Raw genomic sequence first — 14,911 nt, 5'->3', positions numbered from 1 at the left:
AGCTGGCTATGCCTCCGTGCCCCTCCCAAGGAGGACTTGGGGGTGAGAGAAAGGAGGTAGTTTGAGGCAGGAACAGGCATCCAGGTTCTGCCCCCTTTCCCCAAGCTCGGTAGCCATGTGAAAATGCCAACTCCAGGTCAATGGGAGCAGCTGGTTCCTTGCTTTTATGGCAGGGCCAGGACTAGCTTGTGGCCGAGGCCATTAAGGCAGGATATAGGGGAAAGGCCAAGGAGCCCCGGCCTAGATCCTCTAACCACACTCATGACAACCACATGTCTCCAGTGGAACAGTGCCTCTTCATATAAATGAGGGTGGAAGTGCCTGTAGATGAAGTGGTGAAAACTATGAATATTTGCTGAATACTTTGCATTTCACTCCTTGAACGAAGAAGGAGGCTGACTGGACCAAGTAGGTCTCTGCTTCTAACTACGGGTCATGCAAGTTAGATTGAACCTGTAGCCTTCCTGTCTGTCTACACATAGCTCACAGTATATGCATGTGCAGTTCCAGTGTAGGTTATATAAAAGTAATAGTTCACATAGATGGGTTCAAGTCAGCTCATGGTTACCCGTTTTGACATGGTCTTCTCCCTACTAGCCTGATGTGTGAAAAACGGATCTTTGAGACTGTGACCCACGCCCGGCACCCCTTCCTCGTGAACCTCTTCGCCTGTTTCCAGACGCTGCAGCATGTCTGTTTCGTAATGGAATACACAGCTGGTGGAGACCTCATGATGCACATCCACACAGATGTATTCACTGAGCCACGTGCTACGTAAGTCCAGCCTCTGCGGGAGGGAGGCTCATGCTGCGGAATGAAATGGGGCAAGAGTTTCCCCAAAAGCATCTCACTCAGTGCAGTTTTATGCCTAGCATTTAGGCCTTTTCAGCTCACCCTTTCCCTCAGCATCATGCTTTCCTTCCCGATTCCAACTCCCCAGTGCCTTTACACTCTAAAGTGTGCTCTTGCCTGGCACAATTATATAGGCTAGTTCGGACTCTTGCAGCCCCTGAGGAAGGGTGCCAGAATAGTAATAGATTGGATTTGAGCTGTGAGACATTTGCAAGCTTTTTTGCAGATAAAGACTTGTTGCTCTGCTGTGACCTTCCTGCCATGATTGATACAGAATATGAACTGGGAGCTCCATAGCCATTGAGGGGGATGAGGTTTGATGGCTTCAGGCGGCTCTCTTTAACCGAAGTGGACAAGTTGCTGGGGTCATTGAGGGCAACCACTTGCCACTTGGATCCCTGTCCATCATTGGTGCCACCCTCTTCTGAACATTATTCTCTCCACCAGGCTGAACTAAGATCAGAATTGTGACCACCGCCGCTATATGTTATGTGATATGTTATATGTAACTTTTAATTGGGGTTTTTATGGGGATTTTATTGTGTTTTAACTATTTATGTTGTAAACCGCCCTGAGACCTATTGGGAGAAGGGCGGTCTAAAAATTAAATAATAATAATAATCATCATGGCTGCTCAAATTGGACGACCAACAGACAGGAGGCTCTTGGAGGGATATTGCCAACCTTGCCTTATCATCTGGAAAGTTCCCTGAAGGGTTGAAAGAGGCAGTGGTTCACCCTCTGGTCTCGCATCTCGCGTTTCTGGGTAAGGTGGTTGAGAGGGCCACCATGGACCAGCTCCTGGCATTCCTGGAGGAAACTTCAGCCCTGGATGGGCCTTTGACCTGGCCACGGGGTAGAGACTGCATGGTTGCCTTGATGGATAATCTCTGGCACCAGCTGGACCAGGGTGGTTTGGTGCTCCTCGTGCTCTTTGATCTGACAGCTGCATTTGATGTGGTCAATCACGAATTGCTAGCACAATGCCTCACCAGGACGGGGATTGGGGGATAGCCTTACTGCACACAGAGGGTAGCTGTGGGAGAAGAGTTGCCATGCCACCTTGTACTCCCTTGTGGGGTACCACAGGGAGCAATACTCTCCCCCATGCTTTTTAAGATCTATATGCGCCCTCTGGAACAGCTGGTCTGGAGCTTCAGACTGCGATGTCACCACTATGAGGATGACGCCCACCTCTGTCTCCTGATGGACGGCCAGCCAGACTCTGCCTCGGAAGCATTTGCCAGATGTTTGGAAGTGGGATCTTCTGTTAAGCATTTGGTTGAGGCCAGGCTAGGAGGCCACTACTCCTCCCCTCCCCCCCTCCCCAGGGCAGTAGTGGTGGTTATCATAGGGCATGGACAGCCGGAGAAGGGAAGGTTTATACATTGGTTTTTACCACCAGTTTGTGTTGTATTTTGTATTGTTATGTATTGTATAGGGTTCTTAAGATTTTACCATGAACTGCCACGAGCAGACAGGGTCCAAGAGTGGCGATAGAGAGAGAGAGAGAGAGAGAGAGAGAGAGAGAGAGAGAGAGAGAGAGAGAGAATATAGTCATTGATGCCTTACAGAGTTTGGTTGGGCAGAGCCTCTTTCTGAAAAAAATATCTCTGTTACCTTCTGCAGATTTTATGCTGCTTGTGTTGTCCTAGGTCTGCAGTTTCTTCATGATCACAAAATCGTATACAGGTAAGTAATAGGCAGCAGGTGGCATGTTCTAGTAAGTTTCCTTCCACTGTCATTTCCACATCCTTTCACTTCTAAAAGTTCTACATTAGTTTCTCTGCCCTTTGCCTGGGAGTGATAGACGATTGGAACAAACGTTGTCCATCCTATCTCTTTTGTGGGGGACTGCATACTAGTCATTATGACAGTCTCTAAAATGTAAATTACAAGGGCATTTCCGCACATTAGAAAAAATAGTGTTATGTCAGCTGAATGGCGTAGCGCTAAACATTATCGCAGCTCCAAGCCCCTCCTCACCTTTTTATAGTCTTATTTTCATCTGCCGCCTTTTTGCACTTCTCATCCTCCAAGTAGGCTGATGGAAATGGTGGAAGACAGAAACACACTTTATACACAACTCTCTTCCGCCTGTCAATCAAGCCAGGCAACCAGTCCCCTTTCTCCATGATTTAAAGGTCCAGCAATGCCTGCTAATTTTTTTAATGCATACATTTAAAAAGCCGATTGACTCCCCCTCCCCTCACCACGCACCCTGGTCTGGTCTGGGTCCTGCTGAAATGTGCTTTGCGAATCCCCCTGATGCCTAGCAACTCTGGTGGGCTTATGGCATGGCAGGCGGTGTTTGGCCCAACCAGTCCTCCTGGGTACGTCATGACCCAGGCGGGCAGGGGAATAGTGACCCCTCCCCAGGCCCTGCACCGCTGCTGCTTAAATAGGCTGGGGGGAGGTGAGTGGCAGGGCGTCTGCGGCAGCGATGGTGCCGAACTGTGGCTGGGAGCACCGAGGAGTCAATGCCACCAGCGGGAGCAGCCCCCAGGCACCGCCGCTGCCCTTGCTGGGGCTGGGGCTGCAGGAGTCACCGGCCGTGCGGCGGCTGTAGCAAGCAAAATGTTAGGGGCCTCCTTGGGCTCGAATGCATCCCTGAGGCTGCCCCTGGTGCGATTCCCTTCTGCAGCCTGACAAGGAAGGTGCCTGACCTGAGCTGAGGTTGACCGGATCCCATTGGCTTGCCTGCCTCAAGTTTCTTCTACCGGAAGGCTGCCACACCTTTCCTGGAGCAGGGTGCACAGCAGTGCAGTTTAGGGCTGCGGCAGCAGCAACAGCAGGGACTTGCAGCCTGCGCACAGCACTTGTTGCTGCTGGCCTCTTGCCTTCCTGTCAGTAACACACCGAGCCATTCATGATGATTGGGGGCTGTAATTGGATAGCACGACATCCATGTTGAGGAAAATGTCTTCTATTTCTGGCATTGCCTGCATCTTTGTCTTCCTATTCATTGCTCTAGGTTGTCAGACATTTTAAAAAAGACATTCTTGTCCCCGGGAGACGGGCGGGAGCGAGGGCGGGATGAGGCAGGCACCTTTCGCACATTTTAGCCTCCATAACTTTCCTCCGCTGGTTGCTCTCCATTAGGTAGCGCTGCATAGGTTGGTGAATCCCCTTTTTGGGATTCACGAACTAGGGCTTTAAAATGGAGGATGTAGCCAGCCATTTACTGCCCAGGTGCTGCATGTTGGCAACATCATATGGAGGGGCCGGAATATAATGATTTCGTTAGGTAAGCACTTCACAACATTTAACGGGTGCAGAAATCCCCCAAGATTCGTTTTGCTGTGCTTTTGTTATTGCAGTTACAAAAGATGTTCTCCAGAATTCTGCCCCATGTTCTCTTACCTTACAGGGACCTGAAGCTGGATAACTTATTGCTGGACACGGAAGGTTTTGTGAAGATTGCAGACTTTGGCCTCTGTAAGGAAGGTGATTATCTAGGGTGGAATGGACGCCACCACAGTGGGCCGAGGATCTGCGAAATAAAATGCATCCAACAAAAGTGAAAGGGATCTAGCAGCCATCCTGCTGAGCCTTAAAAACATCTGCAGTTGCCCCAGGTAGAGGCAGGGCTTGGACAGGACTGTGGGTGAATGAGCTGTGTTTTAACCGTTGTCTTGTTCTGTGCTCCCAGGGATGGGCTATGCTGACCGCACCAGCACATTCTGTGGAACACCAGAATTTCTGGCCCCAGAAGTTTTGACGGACACTTCATACACGCGAGCTGTGGACTGGTGGGGCTTGGGTGTGCTAGTATATGAAATGCTTGTTGGGGAGGTAAGTCCCACCTGTGTGACCAAAGGAGAAGGATGCAGAGTGTGTACATGTGGGAGATTAGGGCTGGATAGCAGGCAAGGTTGGATATCCATCCTGCTGGAGAAAAGCAAAAATATGGGCAATTCAGGGAAAAGTACATACATAAGTGACATCAAGTGACTCCTGATGATCTCAGAGCAAGTGAGAAGCAGAGCTGAGCCTATTCTGCACACATATGATAATGCACTTTCAATGTGCTTTGGCAGCTGGATTTTCCTGTGTGGAACAGCAAAATCTACTTACGTTATCTATTGTGTGCAGAATAGGCCCTGGTTCTCCATTGCCTTCCTCTGAACAGTCTTCTTTCGTGGTCTCTCATCTTGAGGGATATGAAACTAGGCTTTTTCCACACAAGAGGCTGGCTTTGCAGATGCCTGGAATGGATAGGGCTGGCTTAGAAAGGCTGTGTGGGGCGATGTGGGAAGAACTGTTTTCAGAGAAGGAAGCTGATCTTGAGGATTACATAAGACTTAGTTTTTGAGGGGGCCTGGCATGGTCACAAGCAAGGGTAATAAGAACTCATTGTGAGGGAGATTAACAAGACGGGCTTCAGCAGTGCCCCCACCATCTTACGCTGCCTCCATTGACCTTGCAGTCCCCATTTCCTGGAGATGATGAAGAGGAAGTGTTCGACAGCATTGTGAATGACGAAGTGCGCTATCCCCGCTTCCTTTCTACAGAGGCCATTGGCATCATGCGCCGGGTGAGTCTGGGTGTTGTTTTTTGTCTAGCCTAAGGTCTGCTAGAGCCAAAATCTAAGATGACTAGGACATTCATAATAAGAGAGTCGAAGCTCTGTAGAACAGTAGGAAGATTTGGGGTCTTATCCAAAGATGCAGCAGTCGCAGCACGTTCCTTGTCCTTCTCCAGGCCCAGATGGTACAAGAAGGGACAGAGAAAGTCAAGTAGAGCAGATGCCTGCAGGGCTGGACAGAAGGTGCTTATAGGGGACTGGTGCATTTGTCTGTGTGATGGTCTGATAATGGGTGGTCTTTATTCACCTTTATTCAGTTACTGCGGCGAAACCCAGACCGACGCTTGGGTTCCAGTGAGCGTGATGCTGAAGACGTGAAGAAGCAGCCATTCTTCAGGGTCAGTGGGAGTCCATCCATAATTTACCTTTGTGATATCCTGGGAAAGGGCTGCCTAGTTTCTTAGCAACTCAGAAGTGCCTGCTTGAGCTGAGTGGTCCTCTGTTACAATAAGCCCCAGCTAGTGTTAAGAGATTATGTGATGGATGCCTCTTGCCCTGAGGCTGGAGAAAGGCTTATGTCACACTAGAGCGGTAAGAATAACTAAGGTATTAGTCTTTGAAGTTGTGTGCATGCTCGCATAGTGCTCAGTAAATATTTGCCATCATCAGCAGTGCTCTTGCATGAAAACTTTACAATTGCCACTGAAAGGAAGCATTTTTCCCCATCTGTGTGTACAACAGCATCCTCCATTCAAATGACTGCAAATTCAGAAAAGAGTACCCCTTGCCGAGTGCCCTGAGCCTCAATAGAGGGCAGTATATAAATACAATAAATTATATAAACATACACACCCAACCCACTGTGTGTAAAAGAAGAAGAATTGGTTTTTATGCCCCAAAGGATTCCCAAAGCGGCTTACAAACACCTTCCCTTCCTCTCCCCACAACAGACGCCCTGTGAGTTTGGTGAGACTGAGAGAGCTCTGAGAGTACTGTGACTTGCCCAAGGTCACTCAGCTGCCTGCAAGTGGAGGAGTGGGGAACCAAGCCTAGTTCTCCAGACTAGAGTCTGCCACTCTTTACCACTATACCACACGGGCTCTCCATACTATGCGCTGTAGTACTCTGTACTGTAATGCTGACTGAATCTTTCCAGTACCTACCCTGTAGCTTCTCTTGCAAACACTCCATGCTTCAAGCTAAATCTCCTATGATTTTTCTTGTTGGTTCTCCCCCATTGTCTGCAGAGCATCGACTGGGAAGCCCTGCTGGCCCGCAAGATCAAGCCGCCATTTGTGCCAACAATCAAGGGCCGGGACGACATCAGCAATTTTGATGAGGAGTTCACAGCAGAGGCACCTATGCTGACACCGCCCCGTGAATTACGGCCCCTCACCCAAAAGGACCAGGATGCCTTCAAGGACTTTGACTATGTTTCTAATGCCTGCTAGCTCGGGGGTGGGGGTGGGGGGCAAAGGAGATCCCCAACAACACTGCCAGCCTTACAGGGCAGCATTCCACTTCCTCAGTGACTCAGATGCTTGCTAGCCCTGCCTGCTAGCTCCAGGGGTGGGGCTGGGAAAGCCCAGCAACTCTGCCAGCCTCATGGGGTAGAGTAATGTTCATCCATCATAGGCCAGCTCTGCAAGAAGGTAGGGAAAGCCCCAGAAATCTCTCTGCCTGCTACAGGCCTTGGCGTCATTCATGCAGGCACGTGGACACCCATTCTCTCCAAGGGAGGGGCAAGAGACAGATGGCCACCCCTGTCCTAACTGGTAATATTAGCCCAGGGACTGAAGCAAAGAAGTCTTGGTGAAAACATGTTTTCTCCACTGGTTCCTAGACTTCCTACTGAACCAAGCAGAATCATTTCCCACTGTTAGGGATCCATAGGTGTTGGAGCCAGGGAAGTCAGAGGGCCATTCCCCTAACCCCAACATGCATATCTGAAAGCCTCTGGCATTGGGGAAAAAATACAAACACTGTTGCAAAGAAATAGCTTGCACTGCTAGTTCCGATGTGGAAAGCTGTTCGTTCAGACCCCTAATCTAGAAGAAAAAACTTGTTTGCCTTTTCTGCACTATTGTCGTGTACCTGCCTGTAAAAGCCCTGCAACCTATCAGTAGATTCATACCTACTATTTGGAAATGACTGGTGGAACACATCCTCTATTTCCATCTTATATCCCGTTTCACTTTCTGAGACTTTCTCTAAGAGAATATCTCAGGTAATCGGAGGATGGGATTTTGAGACCTTTGTCCATATTCATTTCCTGGTTTGATTTGTAGCATTTCTGACAAACAGGCTGTTTTCTACTGCTGCTGATAACCCTATCTTCCCCCTGCCCTGCTAGTGAATATCCAGATCACACTCATGTGCATCCCACGTCAATCGAGATGATGAATAGTTACCAAAAGAGCTGGGTCAGAATGTGATTTCCCTTTCAGATGGGCTCAATATGTGGAAGTGGGCATCTGAAACTTTTCAAGGCATGGAGGTAAACAACATCCCATTAAAGGATAGGACAGTATTTCTCCAGGCAGTTGGGAACCCTATCTGCATGGCTGTAGGCAGCTCTGGACTTCAAAGCTTCATTGTGAAAGGGACAACATAGGCATGGGAAAGAGCTTGTGAGCAGCCTTTGCAGGGTAGGTGCCATTCTACATGATCTCTGCAAAATTCTTCTCAAAACTTGAACAATGGTTGGAAGTTCCACCTGCACTAACATACCACTGGTCTTCTTTGAAGTGTCCCAGTTACACTCTTTAAAGCTCCCTGGGCTCTAATCATGCAAAGTTAACTGGTCCCATTCCCTCAGTGCCTGTTCAGAGAAGCACTATTTCTGTTAGCTTGTCCTTGGCACTGTTTCCTCAGTATGAGCTTTTCTTTAAAATGTTGACCTAGTATTGAGTGCAGAGAAATGGTTGCAAGCAGGGCTCAAACATAGCGCTCTCTCTCTCTCTCTGCAGTATATTGGCTTTCTTTTCTAGACAGGTAAAAACCTTGCCTGGTGTAGTGAGCTGCATTTGAAAGGAGGGGTGCTGTGGCTGCTATCACACTGCCACTATGGCATCGCTTCATCTGTGATTGGCTAACCTGGAATAGCAATCATCAGCTGCTTCCTTATTTGGGCACTGATGCTGATTAGAAACTCTAGTCTGGGAAGGGAGAGGAGCAATATGCCCTACTGTTCTCTAATCACATTGATTATGAGTATGAGAGGCTTTTTAAAGCACAATAAGGAGTGACCAGCCTTGTTCTTTTAAGGGGCGGGGTATTTGTTCATAGCTTGACCAAGAGGCTGTAGGCCACATCCCTTCCTTTGTTGTATGATGATTGCAAGGAGCAGGGTGTCTCAGAGGTGTCTCACTTACTCGAGTACTCTCTCCTTTTTCAACCTCAGCTTCTCCACTTCCCGGTACTGTTTAGGGTTGAAATTCAGAAGCAGGCATCCATTTGTCTCTGAGGAAAGAATTGGAAGACTTCAGTCTGCAGTGTCAGGAGAGAGAGTTCAATCATCAGCAGAGCTGTCCCCTTCTAAACCCACTGAAATAAAATAGACTTGGAAGGATGCAGTTGTCAGAATAGCAGGGGCTAGGTGGGAGGTTCCTCTGTGAGCTGCTGCCTCAGGGAAAGCAGAACCAGTCTTTATTTGCATTGTGTGGGAAAGACGCTAGCCTTTAGCAGCCCTGCTGCTGAGGATGTGAGAAAGTCCAGGGCCTAGAGAGGGACTTTTGCACGGGAGTTAAGTACCATGGGAGTTTTCATTCTGCCTCATTCCTTGTATAGCTCTGTTTTACACTGGCTGGCTGCCTTTCCCTTCTTTAAACACACCACTCCAGAAGTTGGGCCTGCTCTGTTTTTTAACTTGCAGCTATAATCTGTTTTCAAGGCAGTGCTTCTGTTTCTGTTCTCAGTTCGAGTAGGGAGGGCCTTGAGCATCACAGCTTTGGGATCAAAGACTCCAGTGTTCCAGCCTGAAACACTGGAAAGTAGCATCTGTCCCTAGACAATGCGCTGTTGACTTCCTTGTGCCTCTTTTTCTGCTTACATTGCCTCTCATATCTTGCCTAGGGGGCATGTCCAAGCTTAATTATCTGTGTGGATTGTGTGCTGGAAGGTGCTTTTGTGCTAAGGACTTGAAGCTTTTTCTTGTCTATTGAGTTTCCTTCCTTAATGTAACTACCTCTGTTGCCTGACCAGAACCACACTGTGGCCACAAAAATGCTGCCTGGATCCTTCACTTCTGTGTTGTAAAGTCTTGGGTTTTAAACTGTAGACTTCTCCATATGAAGCTGCCTAGACCAAAATGGGTTTGTTGAATGATGTGTGAGGGAAAAGCTTTGCAAGCAAGTGCGAGGCAGGACTGCTGGGTGCTCTCCCCAGCCCATTCTTGGATAGGATACAAGAGCTCTTTGGTTCTGTTCTTGCTTTTAATGTTCACTCGCTGAATAAATGTTGGCAATTCCTTCCTTTCCTATCTGTAGTAGAGGAGAAACCAGTTTTGGCCTCGATTTAAAAGCATTTAATTTTGCTTGGATGCAGAGTATCACTACATACACATGCCCAGCTCTTCATGCTATAGAATGGAAATTTATTACAGTAAAACAAGGTTGTCGTGTTCTGCTGTAGAGCATGGAAATCTTGGGCAGACTGTATCTTCAGGGCTGCATCAGGAAGTTTTGCTGTATGATCCTGGGCACAAAGAAACCAGTATTTGAAAATTTCAGCTTTCTTCCCCGTCACCCTCAAATCAGGTTTTTAAATATTAAGGTTGTAACCCTGGTTTTGTGTGTAACACACCTAATGTAAATTTCTAAAACCAGATTGGGAAGCAAGATTTCTGGGTGCTGTGATTACATTGACCTACATAGGTCTGTTCTTTGCCCATGGCAAATAACACCTGTACGTTTCACTACTTTGCATCTTTATATAGCTAGCAGAATTCAGGGGGTAGAAATTTGAGTTTGGTTCCAGATGTACCTAGCCTTGATCCAGACAACCATGTCCTCAGCCTGTGATCCAGCATGGAAACACTGTAGACAGTGCCCAAATTGGGAGGGGGGGGGAAGAAGAGAGAATAAGCCTCACTTTAACATATTGATGCCTCAGGATTAACATTATCCTCTTCCTGATGTAAACCTCTTATGCTGTATGGGGCTTGACTCTGCATCCATGTCGACAGTTTATTCCACTTTGAAGTTTAAAGTCTACAGCATAAGACTGCATCCCTGGTCATCTTCCCATGTAACACAAATGCTTCAAGACTGCCTTGCATCCCTCACTAGGTCCTGGACCTACCCCGCCAGTCAAAAGCCACAGCGTCTCAGATACAAGAGTAAGCATCACCCCCTGGTTTTAGGAAGATAGAATTAAGTTGAATGTAAGGACAGATTGTCAAGGAAGGTTGTACGAATAAGGGGGGAGTGGGAGCTTCTGCCACAAACTGTTTTAGTGTGCACCTTTGTCTATAATGCAAATGGTTGGATTACCTAATTTGTGACTGTCTGAGGCAACTGTAGGCCAGAGGTCTACCTGGTGTACATTTGGACTGGAGTTTCAGTTTGTGTAAACTGGCCTTGCACTGTTTGGAGCCCATGAGGATAAATCATGAACTACTGTGATTCTACCTTTTCCTGCTGGATTGTGCAGTTTCATTGCCATAATACTGGTTTTATTCTAGCTCTGTGAGTCTTCTACTGATAGCATTAGATCTGTGACCCATGAGCAGTAAAACTAGCTGGACATCCTTTCTTTGCGTGTCCGCTTGTGAAGTTGATTTAATCGGACAGGCTTGCTCCAAGTTCGTACATCTCTGCAAAAATGGAGAAAGCTGTTTCCAGTTTCAAAAAAGAAGAAGTGTAGGGTAGAATTTAGAAAACTCTGCATCAAAAACAAGACAATTGATTCAACTAAAACACACAGCACAAGGAGCCGGTTCCTGGAACGGAGTGCTGACTCAGCGCTTTCCACTTGCCTCAGCTCATGTATCTTCTGTACCCAACATTGTTCTTTTGTGTGATGTTGAACTTGCTGGACTTAATTTTCCGGACCAGCTTTGTAGCCACTTCAGCCAGTCATATCCATAAACCACACCATGAGATTCTAGAGCCGGGGTGGGCAAACTGTGGCCCTCCAGATGTCCATGTTGTCCATGAACATCTGGAGGACCACAGGTTGACTACCCCTGCTCTAGAGGATACATGTGGCATCCTATACAGTTTTATATGTAGGCTGAAGGAAATTTAACCAAATTCTTTCCTTGAATCAATTTGATTAATATTGATGTCCAGTGTAGAGGTGACAGGCTGGTCTTTATGCCCCTGCCAGGCCTCAGTAATTTATTAATTCTTCCTGCTGTGGTTCCTGTATTTGCATGGTACACGGTAGGTAACCTGGCTGCTCTCAATAATAATATGTGAATTATGACAGTTTTCTCGGGTCTTTTTGTTATGTGCAACCCTTGTTCATAAAGCAAGCATAAATGGTATGGTAGCAGAGTTCCTGGATCAGTGTGGGATTTGGTGCAAATAGGACAAATTTATTTATTTATTACCCAAGTGATGACTTCAGAAAGCCCTGCTCACCCACTGCAGAAGTGCCCATGCCAAGGAGGAAGCAAATGTTTTTGACTAATTCAATTTAGGTGCTTTTCACTGACCAAAACTAATGTGCAAATGCAGAGTATCAAAGACCAGAATCTTAATTTGAACACTGATTTTGGAGATTTTCCCTCTTCAAACATATTGGACCTTTATAATTGGGGGAATGACAAGAGAAGGATCTTCTAAATCAAAATTGGGCATAATCATCTATATTTTTAAAAGAAGAAGTGCTGGTATTTGTACCTCGCTTTTCACTACCTGAAGGAGTCTCAAGGCAGCTTACAGTCACCTACCATTCCTCTCCCCACAACAGGCACCCTGTGAGATAGGTGGTCTGAGAGAGTTCTGAGATAACTGCGACTGGCCCAAGGTCTCCCAGCTGGCTGCATGTGGAGGAGGAGTGGGGAATCAAAGCTGGTTCTCCAGATTAGGGGCTGCCCCTCTTAACTACTGCACCATGCTGGCTCTGTACTGGGCAGTTTAATTGTTGCCCCTCTTTGCATGGAAATAGATGCTCCCAATTGTGCAAAAGCCCAGCAAGCAGGCACTGGCTGAATGTTACCAGTTTAAGAAAAACTGAACCAGAAGACTGTTGAAATGTAACTGTAATGGCCCTGGTGTAATGGCCCTGCAGACCTGTGAGCACAGTGCCCTTTGTCTCACCAAGGCATCTAGGCACCCAGCTACTATCCTAAGCCTCTGCTGGGTAGTGTGACACACCATTTTCCTGCCCCACCCTGCTCTCAGAGGGGTGGTTCTTTTGCTTAGCATGCTGCCACCACTTGGTCATTTTAGGAACTTTCTACCAAGAGGGACAGTCCTCCAAGTCAGTGGTCCCCAACCCCCGGTCCGGAGACCGATACCGGTCCGTAGATCAGTTTGTGGATCAGCTGCGGCTTCTCCTCATCCTCCTCCAAGGCTGCTGCCTCGGGGGCTGCCCTGCCACTCTGCCGCCGGCTCACATTTGTTGTTCTCCAGCAGCTGCCATGGCTGGGGCTCCCCTTCGACATGGCACTGCACAGCTGCTGCTGGCAGTGCCCCCCGCCAGGCGGCGGGAAGTCAGGGGCAAGGCAGGAAAGCAAGTGGAGCAGGGGCTCAGGCTGCGGCGATGTCCCTCAGCAAAAGACTACCCCCCCCCCGGGCCTCAGTAAAATTGTCAAGCATTGACCGGTCCCCGGTGATAAAAAGGTTGGGGACCGCTGCTCCAAGGCATCCCTACCATGTTGCCATTCTAAGGCCCTCGCCCTGGTGCCTGCATTTCCCATGACTCAGGGTATGGTTAGAACAGTGATGGCCTGCTGCCCTTGTGCACTCCTAAAGAAATACTGATTTAGCAATTTACCATCTGCCTGGTGCCTGTTTGAAGTAGCATTTTTGCTGGAGGTGTATGTGGTATAGATAAAAGCTACCTGTATTAAAAATTAAGAAGTCCATGCATACTCTCTGCTTAGCAATGGATTGAGCAAGGAGTACAATGGAAAGACATAAGCACACGGTACTCAAAGCAATAAATGCCTTAGGTGATCTTGTTCTAAGGCAGGCTTTTCTTAAACTCAGAAGTTACAGTGCTCTAAAAGCTTTCCATTACCTTGAAGTCTTTATCCAGGCAAACAGCCTTTGTCTGCTCTATAGAGCTTGATGTGAGAGCCCCCTCCCGCACATTATCTTCACAGGGAATCAGCCAACATGGACCTCCAGTTCCCTCTGTGCCAAGATAATTTGTTTGCCTACCCCTTATGGCTCAAAGAATCCTTTCCTGAGGTCTTTTGGGACTATACAATTCAGCCTCTCTAACCTCCAGTTCTCTGGCAACTTCCAGGTGTCCAATTCCCATTTATTGTTTCTGATGACTAGGATGACCATTAGCATTTCCAAAACATTAATGGCTGGTACTTGGGCAATGTTTAGGAGCAACTGGCCTTCTCATGTCTATATTCTTTTGACAGAGAAAAATGTGGCTTTTTTTGTCAGGCCCAACCCCGGAATAAAAAGCTATCTCTCCATGGGGTGGGGCTGTGGCTCAGTGGAATAATCTCTGTCTTGCATGCAGGAAGTTCCAGGTTCAATCCCTGGTGCCTCCATTTTAAAAGGACCAGGAGGTAGTGATATAAAACAGTGGTCCTCAGGCCGCGGCCCGGCGCAGGCTGTGAAGGCCTCGGTGCCGGGCCGCAGCTCCGTCTTCCCTCCCCCCCCGAAGCGAGAAGCTCGCCAGGCCGCAAGCAAATCGCCCGCCAAAGCGGCCGATTAGCTCGCGGCCCGGCAAGTTTCTCACTTCGGGAGGGGAGGGAAGAGAAGCTTGCCGAGCCGCAAGCTAATCGGCCGCTTTAACTTTAGCGGCTGATTTGCTCGCGGCCGGGAGGGGAAGCCGCGGCCGCCGGCATGGCGGCGGCGCAAACACGCATGCGCGGACTGCTGCGCACACGCGTTTACGCCCGTCAGGTGCAAATGCGCGTGCGCGGCAGTCCGCACATGCGCGTTTGCGCTGGGGCTGCCGTGCGTGCGTGGGCCCCAGGACCGCCCTCTCCGCCCACTACTCCGCAGCGGTCCGCGGCAAGCGGAAGCTTGCGGACCGCTGATATAAAAGACCTCTGCCTGAGACCCTGGAGATCCCCTGCCAACCTGAGGAGACAATGAGTGGTCTGATTCAGTATAAAGCTTCATACCAATGAAAGTCTCTCATGAGGGGAGCTCTGATTCTTGAAAGCTCATACCCTGAAAACCTTGTGGGTCTGTAAGGTGCTACTGGGTTCACACCTAGCTATCAGTTTTGGTTCAGCAACAGGGGTAGGGGGGTGGGGGTGTTCTTCACTGCAGTTCTGGGAATGCAAATTTGTCAATTCAAGGAGTTGTATTGAGTGAATAGAAGATGTTGGCAGATGCTGAAAAAATGGTATCCGGGGGTATTTGGAGAACCAGCAACATATCT

The 14,911-nt window shown here is 48.3% G+C and overlaps 1 protein-coding gene across 2 annotated transcripts in view; it reads left to right on the top strand.

Moving 5' to 3' along the window:
* The window catches only part of PKN1 (protein kinase N1), a 106,211-nt gene extending 95,202 nt beyond the window's left edge, over positions 1–11,009 (top strand). For both annotated transcript variants that reach the window (XM_077327372.1, XM_077327371.1), the window contains exons 16-22: positions 598–774; positions 2,482–2,544; positions 4,223–4,299; positions 4,505–4,647; positions 5,282–5,389; positions 5,698–5,778; positions 6,628–11,009. In XM_077327372.1, the coding sequence (XP_077183487.1) occupies positions 598–774; positions 2,482–2,544; positions 4,223–4,299; positions 4,505–4,647; positions 5,282–5,389; positions 5,698–5,778; positions 6,628–6,831 (853 nt within the window). In that variant the 3' untranslated portion in view covers positions 6,832–11,009. The remainder of the gene's footprint in view (positions 1–597; positions 775–2,481; positions 2,545–4,222; positions 4,300–4,504; positions 4,648–5,281; positions 5,390–5,697; positions 5,779–6,627) is intronic.
* The last annotated feature ends 3,902 nt before the right edge of the window (positions 11,010–14,911 follow it).

This window comes from Paroedura picta, chromosome 3, assembly GCF_049243985.1.
Source record: "Paroedura picta isolate Pp20150507F chromosome 3, Ppicta_v3.0, whole genome shotgun sequence".
Taxonomy (NCBI): Eukaryota; Metazoa; Chordata; class Lepidosauria; order Squamata; family Gekkonidae; genus Paroedura; species Paroedura picta.
The sequence above is the reverse complement of the archived record's forward strand: the minus strand, read 5'-3'. Positions and strand labels throughout refer to the sequence as shown.